General features: G+C 40.1%; 4 protein-coding genes and 1 pseudogene across 4 annotated transcripts; 3 read left to right on the forward strand and 2 right to left on the reverse strand.

The window, feature by feature from the left end:
* Positions 1-2,157: 2,157 nt before the first annotated feature.
* Positions 2,158-5,548, forward strand: LOC126797845 (probable WRKY transcription factor 31). Its single transcript, XM_050524577.1, is given in 6 exon segments — positions 2,158-2,693; positions 2,893-2,991; positions 3,084-3,623; positions 3,772-3,885; positions 4,004-4,647; positions 4,649-5,548. Coding segments are annotated over 6 exon segments (1,908 nt in total). The 5' UTR covers positions 2,158-2,246; the 3' UTR covers positions 4,713-5,548.
* Positions 5,549-6,659: 1,111 nt separating this feature from the next.
* On the forward strand, positions 6,660-11,441 carry LOC126800827 (aspartic proteinase A1-like). Its single transcript, XM_050528234.1, has 14 exons — positions 6,660-6,822; positions 7,097-7,474; positions 7,583-7,643; positions 7,847-7,941; positions 8,025-8,137; positions 8,336-8,504; positions 8,587-8,626; positions 8,752-8,816; positions 9,121-9,234; positions 9,339-9,403; positions 9,530-9,692; positions 9,765-9,884; positions 10,707-10,795; positions 11,133-11,441. The coding sequence occupies exons 2-14, from the start codon at positions 7,106-7,108 to the stop codon at positions 11,215-11,217; spliced, it is 1,548 nt and encodes a 515-aa protein (XP_050384191.1). The 5' UTR covers positions 6,660-6,822; positions 7,097-7,105; the 3' UTR covers positions 11,218-11,441.
* Positions 11,442-15,070: 3,629 nt separating this feature from the next.
* LOC126799707 (mitogen-activated protein kinase kinase kinase 18-like) lies at positions 15,071-16,332 on the forward strand. Its single transcript, XM_050526957.1, has one exon. The coding sequence runs from the start codon at positions 15,085-15,087 to the stop codon at positions 16,330-16,332; it is 1,248 nt and encodes a 415-aa protein (XP_050382914.1). The 5' UTR covers positions 15,071-15,084.
* Positions 16,333-17,453: 1,121 nt separating this feature from the next.
* On the reverse strand, positions 17,454-17,798 carry LOC126797306 (dirigent protein 23-like). The gene has a single exon (XM_050523952.1). The coding sequence runs from the start codon at positions 17,796-17,798 to the stop codon at positions 17,454-17,456; it is 345 nt and encodes a 114-aa protein (XP_050379909.1).
* A 753-nt stretch (positions 17,799-18,551) lies between these two features.
* On the reverse strand, positions 18,552-19,673 carry LOC126797308 (dirigent protein 22-like; annotated as a pseudogene).
* Positions 19,674-19,723: the final 50 nt, after the last annotated feature.

Below are 19,723 nucleotides of genomic sequence, written 5' to 3' on the forward strand. Positions count from 1 at the left end.
AAGACCTAGGGAGGACGAAATTCTGTCTCGGCCTTGAGCTTGTGCATAGGGCCGACGGCATCTTAGTGCATCAGTCAAATTACACGCAGAAGATGCTTCGACGTTTCAATATGGATCTATGCAGTCCATTGTCTACTCCCATGGTCGTCCGAAGTCTAGATATCAAAAAGGATCCCTTCCGTCCTAAAGAGGATGATGAAGACGTTCTTGGTCTTGAAGTTCCATACCTTAGTGCGATTGGGGCACTATTGTATCTTGCTCAATGCACTAGACCGGACATATCTTTCGCAGTGAACTTATTGGTTAGATTTAGCTCCGCACCTACGCTACGTCATTGGAATGGAATCAAGCATTTGTTTCGATACTTGAAAGGTTCCCTTGACATGGGATTGTTCTACCCCTATTGCAGAGAGAACACCGCCACGGTATCTCCCCACACCACCGCCGTCGCCGACCCCGGCCTTGCCGCCGTACGCCGCAGCGACGCCGCCGGCCGCCATGGCGTGGAGACCGTGCGCGGTGCCGAGAGCAGCCACCGGTCCCGTGCAGCTCTTTCCCCCGATGCAAAGACTCCAAACAACTTGTTAGTTGGTTATGCCGACGCAGGGTACCTCTCTGACCCTCACAAGGCTCGTTCTCAAACCGGTTATGTGTTTACCATTGGGAATACGGCGATATCTTGGAGATCCACAAAGCAATCTCTTGTTGCTACTTCTTCAAATCACGCGGAGATCATCGCTCTCCATGAAGCAGTGAAAGAATGTGTTTGGCTACGATCACTTGTTCGCCATATTCGTGATTCTTGTGGATTAGTCTCTACAACTGATCAACCTACGTGCATTTATGAAGATAATGCTGCTTGCATAGAGCAGACGAAGTTAGGTTTCATCAAGGGAGACAACACCAAGCATATTTCGCCTAAGTTCTTCTACAATGTTCAACAACAGAAGTTCTTGAATGTTCAGATCAATCAAGTGAGTTCAGAATCCAATGTTGCGGATTTGTTCACCAAGTCTTTGCCTAAATCTACTTTTGTGAAACATGTGAAGAGCATTGGCATGCGTCGTTTATCGGAACACTAGAGTTTGGTAGACTTCAGGGGGAGTCTACATCACATGTTAAGATCCTTAAGTAGTTGGTGCGTTGTGCTCTTTTTCCCTTCGATCAAGCTTTTGTTTTACCCAAGAGGTTTTTGTTTTGCTTGACAAGGTTTTTACCGAGGCAACGTTGTGCGCCATGCAACCTAGGCATGCGACACAAGGGGGAGTGTTCCGGGAGAATTACTATTCTACCCTTGTGTGTGTCTTAGCCTAATAGGTTTCCTGTTAGGAGATAGATTAGCATCTCCGTAGTAGATTAGGACTCCGAATCCTACGGGATTGTGGTGTTGTAAATGCCTATATATAGGCCCACATATCATTCAATAATATATAAGTAATTCATCCTCAAACAAGATGATTTTTTTTGTCAAGTACCGGTTAGTATAGCTGCATAAGTTCAAATTTCCCGAACTGACGCCACTGTTGAGAAAACCAAGTAAAGAGGCTCACGTCATTTCCCTCGACTAATCTATATATATTCTATTTTTTTTTCTTTTTATATCCCAAGATCCGATTCTGAGTTTCATTTCAAATAATCACCATTCACACTTATAATATAAAATCACATTAATACTTTTTTTTTACAAACCACATTAATATATTTAGGATATCTCTTTGACCAACCCAAAAGATGCCCCATTTTGAAAATATTGCACCCTGGAGGCCTGAAGATAAACTTGGTAAAAATCCCCAAAGATCATTCATGTGACACCTCTCTATAGTCATCACTCATGTGATTTTTTTTTAAAAAGCAAAATATCCAACTTGCTTGCTTCTCATTAAATACCTCTCCTACCATCCTCCCCCCTCAACTTTATCATTTTCCATAACAATTGTTTTCCTCTAGCTCACCCAAAAAAAAAGGTCCAATAATCAACACGACAGCACATCATAAACAAGTAGTCATGAAGAAACAACATAGTAGATTAGTAGTAATGCCCAGCTAGTCTCTTGCTGATTTTCCTCTTTCATTTTCTTTTTCTTTTTTGGATTTGTTTTTTTGGGCGGGTCTTCTTCTCCAAAGTCCAACCTCCCTCTTTTATTGCCTAGTCATCTGCACCTCTTTCTCCACACTCCCACAGACTCTTACACCTACGCACATTCACACCTCTCTCTCTCTATCTCTCGTCTAGTCTCTATAATTTTATGGCCAAAGGAGGTGGACTCCCCATTGATTCAGATCCAATTGCCTACTTGTCTCTTCACAAACCCATAGTCCTCAACTCCTTCCAACATCACTGCCCTAATAATTCTACTTCTGCTTCTTCCACCCACCACCGCCTCTCTGCCTCTTCTCCAATGGATCACCACCACCACAACCACCCCAGGTCACCACCACAGCCTCCTCCTCCTCCTCCCTCCCCTCAGCCCCAGACCCTACAATTCTCAGTCAACCTCAACTGCACCGACGACAACGAAAACGACAACAACAACCACCTCAACTCGCCGCCGCAGTCAGACGACAACCAGCGCAAGGTCGTCGACGAGCGCGACTTCTTCGCCGATAACAACAACAACAACAAGGCCGAGGAAGCTTCCACTGACAAAATGGACTTCGACGACGGCCCTTCCGGCATGGATTTCAACGTTAACGTGAGTCGACTCGCCGCCCTTTCTCTTTCTGGGTTTTCGAGTACTGTATGAAATGGCTCCAAAGCTTCAAGCTTTTTGGTTTCTGAGACTAGCCTAATTGAACATGCACATGTTTTTATATTAAAGAAATGCTCTTATTATATTTTACTGTAGTCTGTAATGGTTTTAGCCTATTCATAATTGCTGGGGGGTTTTGCAGACTGGGTTGAATCTTCTCATAACAAATACTAGCAGTGACCAGTCGGTTGTGGATGATGGCATTTCGTCGAGCATGGAGGATAAAAGAGCTAAAAGTGAGGTAAAATATCAATGTGAAAATTAAGTTTTGATCTTTTTGTGTCAACAGTTTTGGGTTTTTGCTGATCTTGCGATTTTTACTTGGGTTTGTAGCTGGCTGTTCTTCAAGCTGAGCTGGAGAGGATGAACGCGGAGAATCAAAGGTTAAGAGGGATGCTTAATCAGGTCACTACTAATTACAATGCTCTACAAGTGCATTTGCTGAGTTTGATGCAAAACCCGAAGGGTGAGAGCATTGCAGAAGTGGAAGAGAAGAAGCTTAGTACTGGCAATGGACCGCCTATAGTTGTTCCGAGGCAGTTTATGGATCTTGGACTGGCTGCAGCAAATGGGGATGCCGAAGAGCCGTCGCAGTCTTCTTCGGATGAGAGGAGCCGGGAGCAGCGGTCTGGTTCAGGAGACAATGGGAAGATTGGTGCTGGACATGTTGGTGATGAGGGGCATGTGTTTGATCAGGAGAAGAAGAAGTTTGGTAGGGGGGTTAGTGGGAGAGAGGAGAGTCCTGATCAACAAACGCAGAATTGGGGACCTAACAAAGTTCCAAGGATTAATTCTCCAAAGGAGGTTGATCAAGCTGAGGCTACAATGAGGAAGGCTCGTGTTTCTGTTAGAGCTCGATCGGAGGCCCCCATGGTAAGTCTTATTTCAACTGAAATGTTAGCTTCATATGTGTTCATTGCTTTTCGGACGAGCTGTAACTAGTTAGTAGTATCGTACGGTGCAAGACATTATCTTTGTTTGTACCAAAATGTTTGTTCATGGAAAACTTTGTTGGTTTCAGATCACTGATGGATGTCAATGGCGCAAGTATGGGCAAAAGATGGCGAAAGGTAACCCATGTCCTCGAGCTTATTACAGATGCACCATGGCTGCTGGTTGCCCAGTTAGAAAACAAGTAAGCTTGTTATTTTTTTGAAAATCTAACAGTGTTGTCTTTCTTTTTTGAACTTAGATGTTATGTTTTTACATTGCGAATTTATGTATTGATTTGAATTACTGAACTGATCAAACAGGTACAAAGATGTGCTGAAGATAGGACGATCCTGATCACAACATATGAAGGCAATCACAACCACCCGTTGCCGCCAGCCGCCATGGCAATGGCATCGACCACATCATCTGCAGCTCGAATGCTACTCTCCGGGTCTATGACAAGCGCTGATGGCCTAATGGATTCAAACTTGCTCACAAGAACCATTCTCCCATGCTCCTCAAGCATGGCCACTATCTCAGCGTCAGCTCCATTTCCAACTGTTACATTGGACTTAACACAGTCCCCCAACCCTTTACAGTTCCCAAGGCAACCAGGACAATTCAACATTCCATTCCCAAACCAGCCCCAGAACATAACCAACGGACCAGCTGCTGCCTCATTGCTGCCCCAAATCTTCGGTCAGGTGCTCTACAACCAGTCAAAGTTCTCTGGCCTTCAAATGTCACAGGACATGGACCGTAATGCTCAACCAGAACAAGGTCAGCAAGGACAGCAGCCGAACTCATTGGCCGATACTGTCACTGCTGCCACAGCCGCTATCGCAGCTGATCCGGGCTTCACTGCAGCTCTAGCAGCAGCCATCACCTCCATCATTGGCAATGCTCATCCAAACAGCAATGGTAACAATTCAACCACCAACAACACAAGCAACACCAATGGGAATGGAAACAACAGCAGCAAATTGCAACAATAAGAGTATTGGCAAATCCAGTTTTCCAGGGAACTGAAGAAAGCCACTTTTCTTTGTTCCTTTTAGGTTTTTTCTTTCTCTTTTATTTGGAGATGGAAAGAAAGTGAAAAATATACATGTTCTTTTTTCTTTGGGGATTTGGAGGGGATACAAGTTGAAACATAGGTTCCTTATATTCTTTTGTTATTTGAATAATGTCCAAACTATATGTCATCAAGGAAAAAAACAAAGGAAGAGCTAAGAATGCAAATTGGTTTACCAATTGTTGTTTGTATGCGGAAATAGTGGGGTTGGAGTTTTTTTGGCAGCCATTATTAGTTTATGTCAAGGTTCTATGTTTTCCTTTGTACCAAAAAAAAGGTTCTATGTTTTCCTAAAGAGCAAACAAAAGCCATTAGATGGGAAAGGAACAAAGGAAAATATGAATTTAGGAAAAGAACAAGAGGGAATTAGGGTTTATATGTTTTCCTGCTTGGAGTTATATAAGTGGCGGTCAACAAAAACGTCTGGGAGTGACCCCCCAAAGGAGAATACGAGATATGTGGATTAGTTTGACACGTTAAGAAGAAAGAAAGAAAGAGACTTTGGCTGGTCACATTTTTTCTTCTGATTTCTTTTCATGTCATCATGTTTGAAATTATCATTTTCCTTTTTTGCTGCAATCGAATTTTTTTTTCCTTTTTTTTTTTTCCATTTTAAAGCAGTCCGAGTGTGTCTTTAGCTTCACATATTTGGCGTCCTATTTTGGTAGTCATATCCTTTTGCATGATGCAGTACTTATGGCTTTGATAATTGATATGAATGGTTGGATTGTGAAAGGGGTTTTGAGTTCAGAGCTGATGTGATAGTGAGAGATGGACATTGGCAGGAGTGGTTGGTAATCAAAATTATTGTAGCTTGTTGGGAACAAGGCAAGTCTTGAATCTTGCTATGCTATTGCGTTTCTTAAAAAATTTAGTTGGTTCTTTGGATCTTTTGTAAGACGCGTGTTCATGATTTTCAGAAGTGATCACATTAGTTTTGTATCCTCAAAATCGGATCACAAACATGTTTAGATTACTCTAGGAATCTTATAGGCGTTGTTTACATGATGATTCAAGACGATTGCTCACCCCGGCCTTATGTTTAATTCTTCATGGCTAAGATGCAAATCCTCCTCCATTAGATATGTCTCATCTTCATCAATGGCTCACTGAGTCATTTGTATTATGTCGTTGGGATTGTTTGTAATAGATTTTTAAACGAGTTTTTCTCGTTATGGAGCGTATACACAATAAAGTTGGTAGTTCTACAAGGAAATGCTTGGCCTGTGGATATTTGTTCCTTCGATCTATTTGCAAATAATTCCTTCACTTCTTTTTTATTTTATTTTTGTTCCCTTTCTGCATTATGAGGATTTTAAGCTTGTTAGTATGGCTTGTGGAGATCTTTAGATGGTGTATGTGCTGTTGTGGTTGCTCGAGACTAATTTGAAGCTTTTGCCCGCGGATATAGTGATGTCAATGTGTCACCTTTGTCGTGCTTTATGAGATTGTCTATGTTTCATAGATTTATTTATTTTGATTTTGATGTCTTGTGGGAGTCCAAAGAGTCCTATGCACTACATGTATATACTGTAAATGGTTAAAATCGATAACTTTCATATGGATACATGACAGCTAAGACATCTTAATTGTCCATATTACATCAGTAGTTGCACACAAACTCGATAGTTTTGTTCTTGTTTGAATCTTACATCACCGAATTAACAATAATAATAATAATAAAGATCTAAGACAAGGCTTATGTGCTTCCTGGGCTTTCTATAATCTTGCAACTCACATAAAGGCGCCAGTATCCAAGTTTCAAAACCAGACTGGTAGGTGACCCCCTAGACCCGGACAGTGACTGGAGCTTGCGATTGCCTCCAACTTCAACGCTCACGGTCCCAAACCTAGATCCAATAGAAACAAAACACCTCAGCATCTGGGACTGTAAAAATATCCCAACCGTCCATCGACCAGCATTGAACCCATCAACAGAAAGAGTAGCTACACCGCAACGTAGACGAACCTCCCTCGTTTCTACTTGTGTCCTATGATTGAGTTTCCTCGTTATTTCAGTGTGTTCGTCTTCTCCCAGGAACCCAACTCAGTTCAACTCAGAATGTAAGTAAATTTCTTTTTCCACTTTTTCCCTACTGTTTGATTGTTTCAGTTTCATGTCTTATGATTCAACTCTCACACATATTCCATGTCAAATTGTGATTAGAAATTATTATTTAATTTAGTTATTAGGGTTCCTCAGAAGATTTTTGAAAAGAGTAAAAGAACATAAATTTGAAGCTTGATCATGTTATTGTTGAGACCCTTTTGATTTTCTTAAGTCAAACTTGTCGGGTATTTTTAGTAGTGATACAAATTTGGCTGGTTTGTTTTGCAGTGCTGAAAAATGGGTACCAAAATCAGGGCTTGTTTGGTGACTCTAATTCAGTTTCTGCTTCTGTCCCATGTGGTGCTCTCCGAACCCAATGATGGGTTGATCAGAATTGGACTTAAAAAGGTGAAATTGGATCAAACATCTCAGCTTCATAGGGAAACTAATGCTAAAAATGCACAAGGTGGTGTTAGAGCTCCTTTGAAGGAGTACCGTCTCCGTGGGGATTTATCTGGGGACACTGATATTGTTGAACTGAAGAACTATATGGATGCTCAGTATTTTGGGGAGATTGGTATTGGCACCCCTGCTCAGAAGTTTACTGTCATATTTGATACTGGAAGTTCTAACCTTTGGGTGCCCTCGGCAAAGTGTTACTTCTCGGTAAGTTTATTGAGTGGTTATGTTGGACTGGATTTGTATGTAATTTGTTGTGTCACAATGTGGTTTTCTTGAAATTGATTTTTATGTTTTGGAATTTAATGATTGCAGGTTGCTTGCTTCTTTCACTCCAAGTATAAGTCTAGTCAATCAAGTTCACACACAAAGAATGGTTAATTTCTGTTCCTCGGTCTACTGCATTCATATCCTGAAAAGATTATTGCTAGACATTATCCTTTTTGTTTTCATTTGTTTATAAGTTTATACACCTAGAGTTTTCACAAAGATCCGAATGGCCAACAACCTGAGTCTTCCATTGATCCACAGTCCACTATGTTACCACTTAATGCCACAACACTTTATTTTCAAATGCAGGGACATCTGCGGCTATACAGTACGGAACTGGGGCAATTGCAGGTTTTTTCAGCCAGGACCATGTCACAGTTGGAGACCTTGTTGTTAAGGATCAAGTAAATTTTGACAGAATTTACAACCAGTGAGTTCCAGGGTTGGGAATTAACCTTTGCTAATTGCTATTACTGCTGGTTATTAGGATTTTATTGAGGCAACCAAGGAGCCTGGTGTCACGTTTGTGGCAGCTAAGTTTGATGGCATACTTGGACTTGGATACCAAGAGATCTCGGTTGGAGGTGCTGTTCCTGTCTGGTACGTTACTGCTGCTTGTCTCTTTATAGAGCGAATCAGTTGATTGAATCTCTATACTTGAAAGTACTAAATTTGCTATTATCTTCCTTTATCGAAATGTTTCTTTTAACCTAACAAATTCTGTCAGACATGAATTATCTTTTTTCTGTTCTCAATTGTCTTTTAAGTTCATTTGACAATACATTTGCTATTAAACAGGTATAATATGGTCAGTCAAGGTCTTGTTAAAGAGCCAGTTTTTTCATTCTGGTTAAATCGCAACACTGAAGGGGAAGAAGGGGGTGAGATCGTATTTGGTGGGATGGATTCTAACCATTATGTGGGTGAGCATACATTTGTTCCAGTGACTCAAAAAGGCTACTGGCAGGTAAAATATGACCATCAATTCCACTTGATGTCATCTTTGTTTTTTCTTTTTATTGGCTCACTAATCTTTATATTATGTGCAGTTTGATATGGGGGATGTGCTAATTGGTGGTGAAACATCTGGTATCGATTTACTTTACAGTTTTTTTTTCTTTTTTCTCGGCATCTTACCATGCTGAAACGATAGAAAGTTTTTTATATGCTTAGCCTGCTTGTATGTATTGAAACATTGTCATGACATTTCCCAGGACTTTGTGCTTGTGGTTGTTCAGCAATTGCTGATTCAGGAACTTCCCTATTGGCAGGGCCAACGGTAGGTTGTTGCAAAATATACATCTATGGTCTTTTCCTTTCAGTAATTAGAATAAATAAGAAAGATGTCAGTATATCAAGAAGCATGGCAGGAGACATACAAAGATCATGTTTTAGTTTCCAATGGAATGTGGATTTTCTGCCTGTCAGTTACATATGTACAAATTACAATGTTTATGGTTTCCAATTCCTAGACTTTATAATCGTTTCATTTAATGCAGCTATCTGCCAGAAACCATTTCTAGTTCACTTAGCCAAATGTCTATAATTTTCTGATTTACGTCATTGTATAATCTCGCTTTCAGACTATTATCACTCAAATAAATCATGCAATTGGAGCATCTGGTATTGTAAGCCAGGAATGTAAGGCGGTTGTCGACCAATATGGGAAAATTATACTGGAAATGTTACTGGCTCAGGTATATGATTACAATATTTTTATGGGATTTGCTTAATCTTTATTTTATTATGTAATATTAAGTTTTCTGTATTTGATTTTTTCTTGTATTGGTATATGTTCTAGGTTAAACCCCAAAGAATCTGCTCTCAAATCGGTGTATGTACTTTTGATGGGACTCGTGGTGTGAGGTTAGATTCAGTTCAACAGAATTTCTGAATGTTGCTTTGGCGAGGATAGTAATTAACATTGACTATCATAGCATTTTCTGTCACATCGCTTCTCATCTTAATGTAAATGTGTTGATATCTTTACAGTATGGACATTGAAACTGTGGTCGATCAGAATATGGAAACTACATCTGATGGTGTGCATGATGCTGCATGTACTGCTTGTGAGATGGCAGTGGTATGGATACAGAATCGGTTGAAGCGAAATCTTAATCAGACAGAGGAACAGATCTTGAACTATGCAAATGAGGTAATTAAACTCTTTATTCACGTTTCTGTGATTCGTCCTTTATAGCAATCCCATGCTAATCTGTGCTTGCAGCTCTGTGAACGACTGCCCAGTCCTAGTGGTGAATCAGCTGTTCAATGTAACGATCTATCCTCCTTGCCCACTATATCATTTACCATTGGTGGTAAAGTATTTGACCTTGCTCCAGAGCAGGTATGGTATCATGACCTTAACTTTGAATCATGTAATCTTTCAATTGCAGTACCTTGCTGATTACAGAAAAGTTTTCCCCTTTTTCTGTTATCACTCTAATATATATGGAAATTTATGTAGTTACATATCTGATCAGGTGTTTTTAATACATCCCACGGGTGGCTAAATATGAGCTTAGAGGCTAAAATCCGATTTATATCATATGAATGATCCAATATAGTGCAGTTATGATGGCTGCACTACAAACTCAATAGTAGTTGTAGAAGGTCAACTTGTGTTTTGCCATAAAGTGGCTTCTATTGAGACTTGAAAGTTTATAGGGTCCATTTACCACCCAAATCAGAATGATTATTAATCACTGCTTCAGTTAGGAATGAATAGTTATAGCTAAGTTTGCCGACTCAACAGTTGCTACTTGCAGTTCTGGTCAGAGTTAGATAACAATTTACACCAAGAAAAAAGTTTTTTTTCTTGGAACTGTCTCACCTTTCAAGTTGTCACTTATGATAATGATTGCTCTTCCTAGAATGTGTCATACACTATTTTATATTTCCTGCATGTAATAATTATCACATTTAATTAGGGCCGAATTAGCTTCAAGCTGTTATATCTCCCTCTTGTTTTTTGTGTCTATATCAAATACTATGTGCTCAAGCTAAAGGAGTCATATTACAACTATATTAACCTTTTACAGGTTGAAATTTTTATTTACTATAGGCATCCCATTGTTGTCTTAATTTTCATTTATACAGTTCAGATATTAGTCATATTACCGCTCCGAGATTTGTTGTATATTGTTCTGAATGTTGGTTTGTGGAACAGTATGTTCTCAAATTGGGTGAGGGAGCTGCAGCACAATGCCTTAGTGGATTTATAGCTTTAGATATGGCTCCACCTCGAGGACCACTGTGGTATTTATCTCTGCTTATCTGTGCTTATAACATCTTTTAGCTTTTATCGTCCAACTACTATTTTACATGGAAATTGGTTATGCAGTAACCAATATAAATCATTGTTGTCTGCCTTTATTATTTCTGTATCTAGAGAAGTGATTCTCAGTAGTTCTCACACCCTTATTGCAGATTTCTTGTTACTACAATTATGGAATATATTCCATTTAAGTAGATCAAATCAATGACAGTGGCGTTAAGACTTTTCACTTTCAGAAGACTAATCTCATTTTCACGTCCTCAGTCTTCATCAAGACGTGATGGGATTACCAACTAATATGCTGCTTGTGTGATGCAGGATTCTTGGAGATATTTTCATGGGTCAGTACCACACGGTGTTTGACTATGGGAACGCTACTGTTGGATTCGCTGTAGCAGCTTAAATCTATATCTATCCTCCGATTGCTTACTCTATGTAAAAAAAAAATCTGACATTACCAGAAAAAGCTCGAGACAATGGAACTCGATAGTGTGATGACGAGCCGTGGGCATGAACCTTGTTATCTGTAAATAAATCAAATCATGATTGTGTAGTATCTCTACAAGAATACTGGGTATATGAAAAACCGTTGCTTCCTAATGTGATTGAAATGGACACTTGGCTTCACCTACAATCTTTAGCTAATCATTCTGCGAGCAATTCATATTGTTGCCTTTGAATTTTTTAGCACATAAACCAGCCGTAAGCCGTTCTAGAAGCGATGTGGATATCATATCATTTTCAATGAGGATTTGCCTACGTAGTAGAAAGAGTCGCATACATAATGATGGGCTCTTTTAAGAGTGAAGTCTCTAACCAACAAGTTACATTGACGCCTAAACAAACGTGTTAACGGGTGCTGAGTTTTTGTCTGTCTAATCACCACGAAGCACTTTCTATAACGGCACGTCCAAGCAAGCAAAGCCAGGCAAAGCAAACACATAAACATCTCCATCCATGATCCATCTCTATTCTCTAGTCATTGAAACGCCGGCTAACAACTTTATCATGCTTAACCACAACAACACTCCATATATTACTCAACAAACTACAACCTACAACTCTTGTCACCACTTCTTCTTTTTTGGGTATTGAGTCATTAAAGAGTATGATTTAATTGTGAGATTTCTCCAAATAATTTTTTTTTCTTATCACATTCGTGAACCATCAATTCATCATATTTTATCTTCATTGAAAACCGGTTAGTTTTTCGATTCTTTAATCACTTCATTACACGGAAGAATTGTTCTTTGTACTCCAAACTCATATTATGCAATTTATTCGGAGAAAGAAAACGGGATGCTACTTTAGTTATTCACTTCCCTACTCAAAATTCAAAATGCTTCCGTAGCCATTTGCATGAGTAGGGCTTTGCTTCTTCACTCCTACTTTGCGTGAAACATGATGCATTAGATAAGTGGGACGAAAACTTTAAGTTCAATTTTCTTTCACTCAAAATATGCACTAGCCAGCTAGCTAGATCCTTGGAAACTTCCATGGCGACGCCAATCTTTAAATATACATTAATCCATTTAAGAGTTTAGAGCATTATTAGGGCATAATATAGGGAAGTGGGGTTAGAATCTTAATGGGACCAAAATTAACCAATTGCAGTCATGCAGAGGCTTCTTTGTTCTTCCAAGTTCCAACTATTAAAATTCGCCAGACTAGAAATGGCACCAGAATTCAGTACTTTCGGTACTGTTCTCTCGTCATATAATTAGAAAAGCTAGCTACCAAAATATGAATGGAAGCTATATATAAACGAAGCAACCTACCTATATAGGAGCAATACAGAAGTGACATCATTAGGGTTCTCAGGAAGGAAGGACTCGAGGACCACGCACTCTACTCTTTTCTTCTAATTATTTCAGTTGCATCAAACTCACGTAAGCCTTTTTTTTTTTGGGATAGAAAACTCACGTAAGCCTTTGCTACACGCACAAACATCCACGTACAAAACGTGCATGTTTTTATGAGCTTGAAACAGTAATAGCACCAACGTGTACAATCTCCAATGGCTCGTTTCAATCCGGGGACTAAAACGTTTTAGAAGTGTGACTTTTTGCAAAGTTTTACTTAGGGCATATTGCTTAAAATGATTGCCAATAGTTTTCAAAAAATTGTGAGGGAGAAGTGAACTTGATCGGTAAAAATATGTACATGGTACTATTATTAAATTCGATCTACTCATAAATTAAGTGCATGTGATTGAGATGTACAAAATTATTAAGTCTCACTTAATCACCACCATCGACGAAGCTCTTCTCTCGAGATGCATCTAGAGAATGACAGCAGGATTTCCAGTCGCACCGAGAAGAAATGCATGCTTGGCCACACTGGCATAGGTCCTCCGACGACTCCCATGTCCATCCAACGTTACACCCATTTGTACCACGCTAGCACACCGTGGAGCCCGACTCAAGCTTTCGCCATGTCGTTGTGTAGAGTATTCCCAAACTCGAGCAGGATTGGCGCATACCATGCCATTCCAACCTTTTACCCCCCAAGACAGTCCAATCTAAAGTTATCAGTAAATTGTAATAATTTATCAAACATCTTATTATCTTCTACATAAAAACATATTCGATTGAATTATAAAACTTATCAAATTATTAAGGGATTCATTAAGAATATTCAATGGTTTACAAGATATAGTTTGTAAGCCACGCATAAGATTTGATTACCAACTAACTAAAAGTTTAAACAAGTTTGACGGGAATTAGATGAAGCGCAAGTTAGTGCAAGAACACCATTGGAGAGAACTCTTGATTAGGGTTGTTGTTAGCCCTTTGCTTTATAACTACAAAATCAACTAGCTAGCTAACTCAACCCCACATTCATATTTGTTAGTGTAATTTTTTATTCAACTCATGGTCCATTTGGAATAATTTTGGTTTCACACTTTCACCCTCTCTACCACTTCTTTTGCCCTTTTCCACTCTTGCTTTGAATTTTGATCCTTTTCTCCAGCTCTCTTCTGCAGCTCTCATCTCTTCTAGTTCGAAACCAAACCAAGCCACCACCTTTCAACTTTAGCTTCCGTTATTTAGTTCATCAAGCTCATCTACCAGTTTTGGGTTCCACTATTGTTGATTATAATTTAGGAAATAGTAGTGTACTTTTAGGCACGGTGGGGATTGGAGAACGATGGCTCAATTAAATCCTTTTATAATTAAAGATTCAAGATATGAGGTTTTAAGCAACGAGACGTAGCATATATTGAAATCAAGCATCGTGCTACGTGTGCTATCTTAATGTTTAGTTAAGTATCATATAGTCTCAACTAATGGGACCTCTATGTGTTTGATTAAGAGTGTGCTGAGAAGGTTTAGTCCCTTAATTAGTTAGCTTTGGTAGAATTGACCCACACGTGCATAATATGCATATACATCACACTGGATCATTAGTCTCAATTCCTTTGTATGCAATCAAACATGGAGTAGGGAGTGTGATTGTTTAAGTTTTTCACTGTATATTGAGCATTCACGATTGCTTTGCTTAGGGGACAAAAATTTCTCTTAATATACCCAGTAATTAAAGTGAAAACTATTGCTAGGTTAGTGTAACTTGACCAAAACACAGTTCTTTTTGACATCTTCTTCTTAACTTTGATAAAACTCCCCCATGTTGGCATATTCTGATATTCCATACTTTGACATTCTAACTAAACACTTATCCATACCAAAATGACTTCAAATTTGACAAGGCTTTGGCAACATGCCTAAACTCAACCATATACCAAAACTGAATGTGAAAGTGATACTAAATTTCAACCCCATTTTGGTGGTTCAACACACCCTCTACACCTTCCCTAATTCTTTAAACTTGAAACTCCCCACCTTCAAAAAAAACAAATTAGAGAATCCTATTTGTAGGAGACTTTATCCAATCCAATCTACTCTACCAAACCAAAACCAAATATGGTACTCCATTTGGAGCTTTGCCAACTCTTAAACCCCAATTCTCCTCCTTCACAAGTGTCGACGCACCCATTTTGCCAAGTCACCACGCCAATGCCGTCGAGTCCATCCAAAACCCTACACGTGGTGGACTTGCGTTAAAGGAATTGTCAACCCAGTTGGCTCTAAATTGAAAGTTGAGAGACCCAACCAACCAATAGACTATATACCCTTTTTAAAATGCCACCCTTGTAATGATGGCTAGTGAAAATGATCGAAGTAGCCAACTATATATAAAGGCAAACGCAACAGGCATCTTAACACAAAAAGATATTTGTACATTCTATTCTTAGCTGTATCATCTCCCAATGGACTGGACTAGAGGCCAGACCATTGGCCGTGGCTCCTCCGCCGCCGTCTCCCTTGGCTCCTGTTCCGCCTCCGCCTCCAACGTCTTTGCTGTCAAGTCCGCCGAGCTCCCCCAATCGGAGTTCTTGCAAAGGGAGCAAAAGATACTCTCTTCTTTGAGCAGTCCTCATGTGGTAAGCTGTCTAGGACATGACATTACTAGAGAGCACAACAAGCTCATGTACAACATATTCATGGAGTATATGGCCGGCGGCACGATCATCGATGTGATTCGCAACCGAGGAGGCCAGTTGGAAGAATCAGCGGTCGGGTTTTACACCAGGCAAATTGCCAAGGGGCTAGAGTACTTGCATTCAGTTCGATTAGTACATTGTGACATAAAAGGGAGGAACATCTTGGTAGGAGAAGATGGTCTGAAAATTGCCGACTTTGGATGTGCCAAGTGGGCTGATCCTGCAGCTGAAGCTGTGCCAATTGGCGGCACGCCGATGTTCATGTCGCCGGAGGTGGCGCGTGGGGAGGAGCAGGGTTTTCCTTGTGATGTTTGGGCTCTTGGTTGCACAGTTATCGAAATGGCTACCGGAGGATCAGTGCCGTGGCCTAATGCAGCTGACCCTTTAACTCTTCTTTACCGGATAGGACACTCCGGTGAGTCGCCGGAGATACCAAGCTTTCTTTCCGATCAAGCAAGGGATTTCTTGGGAAAGTGTCTCATGAGGGACCCAAAAGAGAGGTGGACGGTTAGACAACTTCTAAAGCATCCGTTTCTTGAGGAAATGATGATCACCAATTCTACTACTAGTACAAAGCAGGTTCAAGAATCCACTACCACTTCATTTTCTCCAACAAGTATTCTTGATCAAGGGATATGGAATTCATTACAAGAATCCCAAACTTTGAGCAATCTTGCCGACGGCCCAAGTGTCGAAAATTCGTGCCCCGACGATAGGATCAGACGGCTGTCGTTGTTTTCAGGGATACCCAGGTGGAGTTCTGATGAGGGTTACTGGATCACAGTGAGAGGGAATGATTGTGGGGAAAGCAACCCAATAGTGAATGATGGTGAAGCTCAAGTTGACGTGGTTGATAGCAAACGCAGTTGTAGAGATATAAATTTGAATAATTTAGGAGCCTGTAAAAGTAGAAAAATTACTAGCAGTAGTAATAGTAGTGTAGTAGCTTTGAGCAATCTCATTTTTGAGAGGCACAAAGAGAATTTATTGTTTCCTTCAATACCAATTTTCTAGTAATGATAAAAAAAATCACCATCTTTTTTTTGTAGATTTCTTACTTTTACTTTCATCAAGTTTTGGTGGGACTATGATTCTTGGTAGAGAAGTTAATTAAAACTGAAAGCCATCATGATTCATATCATCATCCTCTTGTTCTATCTGTTTCTCTGTTTGGTAGGTGAAGAGGGTGCCAAACTGGGTTGGTTTAAATTCAAATTTGCCAACTGCTGCTGAAGTTGGGGGTAGTTCCTCAAATTCAAGTGGCTGAGAAATTATAACTATAAAGAGCCAATCTAGGCAACTGCCAGAACAGATGGGATAGTGGATATCTAGCTAGTTAATTTGGTAAACCAGAACTTCCAACATCCACAACTGGATTCTGGTATCTGTTCCCTAATGTTGGAATATTAATCAGGAATAAACACCTTCAAAGGATATCTAGGAACATTGGTGTATATATTAAGATCCACATAACACAAGCACTACTAGTTTCAGTGGCTCTAGTTATTACAGGTGGAACTGTGCCTAAACCTTGTCTTCTTGGCCGGCTGAGGAGTGATCTGAGTAGTACCAGAACATTTTGTACGACGCTTCACTATCTCTAGTTGTTAGTGCTAAAGTTTTTTCAGACCATTGTAGGGACTAATAGTTCTAGAGGTTAACAGCTACTTTTTCACTTGTAATCCATCACTTGGCGCAGGTAATGGAGGTATCATTTTACCATAAATTTGGCCCCAACAAGGGGTTCATTACCATTCGTTAACATAGATTATACGAGATTGAGATTACGAGTCTTGTTAAATTTATCAATGAACGAAAGTCATATAATGTTATTATTGGTGAGTACTGATGTTTTATGTTTCATTAATGAACGGTACGAGGACTGCCGTTCTAGTCTTTCTTTCAACAAAAAAAAAGTATTGAGGATTGATTTTGTTTCTAATCTCAACCAAAATTTCAACATCCCTCAACGAGGTCAGGCAATTTTCTTCAGAAGGGAATTGATTGAAAAACCCCAGTTAAGAAAGTAGATTGCATTAATACCGCCGAAAAGGCCCAAATACATGACAAGGTACGAAAGCCCAGAGGCATATAACTTGCAAATACACACACAAACTATTTTGGAACTGGTTCATTTAGAACAGATTGATCCTAGTGGTGCAGCGAATGATCGAGTGGGAGGTTCTATTGTCATAGTACATGCTCTCCAATGTGATACAGCCCTTCGCATATCTGAACGTTCCGGTCCCTGAAACCACACCAAGCTCCTTGTACCTTTCGAACTGACGGCTGGTGCCTTGTATCTCAAGGCTGCTACCATTTCGAAAAGCAAACGACAATGCAACATGAACATTAGAACCGGAAAGTGATGAGGCCACCATGATGCCATGAGCTCGACCGATCTCGGCCGACCTCTGGTCCGCGGTTACTGTGATTGGGTCGTCGATGGTGAAAATGGTGCCGAATGAGGTGAAGGACATAGGCCTGTTTCTTATGCCGGTGATGGGGCCGGGACAACGATGGCGTTATTACCTGAGGCCAAGTCCTTTAAGTAAAATTCAGTAATTGTTTCGGTAGGCCTTTGAGCCTTTGCTAGAGATATGAGCATGAGTGCAAGAACTAGAAGCAATGGTGAAGGCATGGACATGGGTTTGATGGCTCTCGAAGACGCCATTGATGATTAAGAAGTGAAGAACAAATTGATCGAGCAGCAAGTAAAAAGTTTTGGGGATAGTTTTGCTTGTACGATAGTATTGTACCAATGGGGGTTAATTTATAAGGGGAAAGAGACGGTTAAAGACTTCAAATATTGTACCAAGCGTTAAACTTAATATGAACTGAGCACAAGATTGGTGCTGTTTTTTTTGACTAAACAAGATTGGTGCTGTTGCTTTGGGACCTATTTGAGACGTTTTGATGAAGATCAGTGTATCATGTGACATGTGACATGTGACAAGGTTGAACTTAAAATATGATCGATGACCTCAGTACTGTTACATATGCCTTTTGAGTTATTCAAATTTGGGATTGAAATTCAAACATCAAATTTTCGGGGATCAGAGTTCATACATAGATATGAAGCTGAAAGAAAGTAAAAACGATCGTTACGTAATTGCACTTCATTATATATCTTATTTAGTCTTTTTGGTATGCAGTGCACAAAAATATCTTATTAAGTCTCAGATGGTAGCATCGAGGTTGATTATTGATCACCATTTCACGTATACTTATAGCTAGTAGTGTTGCACAGTAACGTTGCATCGTATAACTGCGTAAGAAGTAGCAGGGTTCCCAAAAAAACATTTCAAAAGTAGCATATCCTCTAGCAAATCGAAACTTTCCGGTGCCGGCTACCACTGCAACCTCTCTGACTGGCTCGAACTACTTTCTGTTTACTTTCCTTGTAACTCTAGAGTGCTGCCATTGTACTTCAAGTTTGTGAACACAAGAGACACCAAGACAATGGTATTATTGGAGATGAGAGATCCCACATCTAAGAAATGACAAATAAAATAGAGATTATAAGTGGGTGGATAATAACCAATTGTACCGAGGCCTTTTGTGATTAAAACCCAACACCTGTAAGGTGGCTAAGTTAGGACAATATCGGTACAGTTGGTTCATGGGCCACACTTGTCGCTGTTTAACATAGTATCAGAACGAGTCCCTCTCCAGTCGTGCCTCCAATCTGTCGTGGGCTCGAGTTGGGTGACACTTTGTCATGGGCCCATGATGTGTGTCATTATCATGTCATCGGAGGATTTTCTGATTAGATGGTCACCAAGTGTCGTTAGTTACTGGATTTTGGTTTATTTTGTCTTAGTGTGTGAGATGTTAATCTATCACGTGACGGGGCGTGTTGGAGATGAAAGATCTCACATCTAAGAAGTGACAAATAAAATAGAGATTATAAGTGAGTTGATAATAACCAATTGTACCGAGGCCTTTTGTGATTAAAACTCAACACTTGTGAGGTGGCTAAGTTGGGACAATATCGGTACAGTTGGTTCATGGGCCACACTTGTCGCTGTTTAACAGTTATTACGTCCGTTCAGTGCCGATGCCACCGATATGCCTTGAGCACGTCCCACAATGGGAGAGCTTAAGTTCGGGCTTAGGGTAATGGCGCCGTCGTAGACGTAGATTGTTCCGAATTGAGTCATACTCCACAGCTTTCCAGCAATGCCTGCAACAGGTATGCTCGTGACATTTGGACCTGCAGTGAAGTACTGTAAGTACAAGGGTAATCGGGTTTCTTTGAGAATAGTGGTAGCTTCAGCTAAACTCATGGCGAAAACCAAAAGTAGTAGTGGTGGTAATCGTTGAGTAAGCTTCGACGTCAAGTTGAATGCCATTTTTGGCTAGCTAAATTGGGAAAGGGCACTGGCTAGTAAATAGAAACTTG

This window comes from Argentina anserina, chromosome 6, assembly GCF_933775445.1.
Source record: "Argentina anserina chromosome 6, drPotAnse1.1, whole genome shotgun sequence".
In the NCBI taxonomy this organism is placed as follows: Eukaryota; Viridiplantae; Streptophyta; class Magnoliopsida; order Rosales; family Rosaceae; genus Argentina; species Argentina anserina.

Coding starts and splice junctions, on each gene's coding strand:
- LOC126800827 (XM_050528234.1), top strand. CDS start 7,106: ATGGGTACCAAAATCAGGGCTTGTTTGGTGACTCTAATTCAGTTTCTG. Junction 8,627..8,751: donor AATTGGTGGTGAAACATCTG/GTATCGATTTAC, acceptor GACATTTCCCAG/GACTTTGTGCTTGTGGTTGT. Junction 8,817..9,120: donor CCCTATTGGCAGGGCCAACG/GTAGGTTGTTGC, acceptor TCTCGCTTTCAG/ACTATTATCACTCAAATAAA.
- LOC126799707 (XM_050526957.1), top strand. CDS start 15,085: ATGGACTGGACTAGAGGCCAGACCATTGGCCGTGGCTCCTCCGCCGCC.
- LOC126797306 (XM_050523952.1), bottom strand. CDS start 17,798: ATGTCCTTCACCTCATTCGGCACCATTTTCACCATCGACGACCCAATC.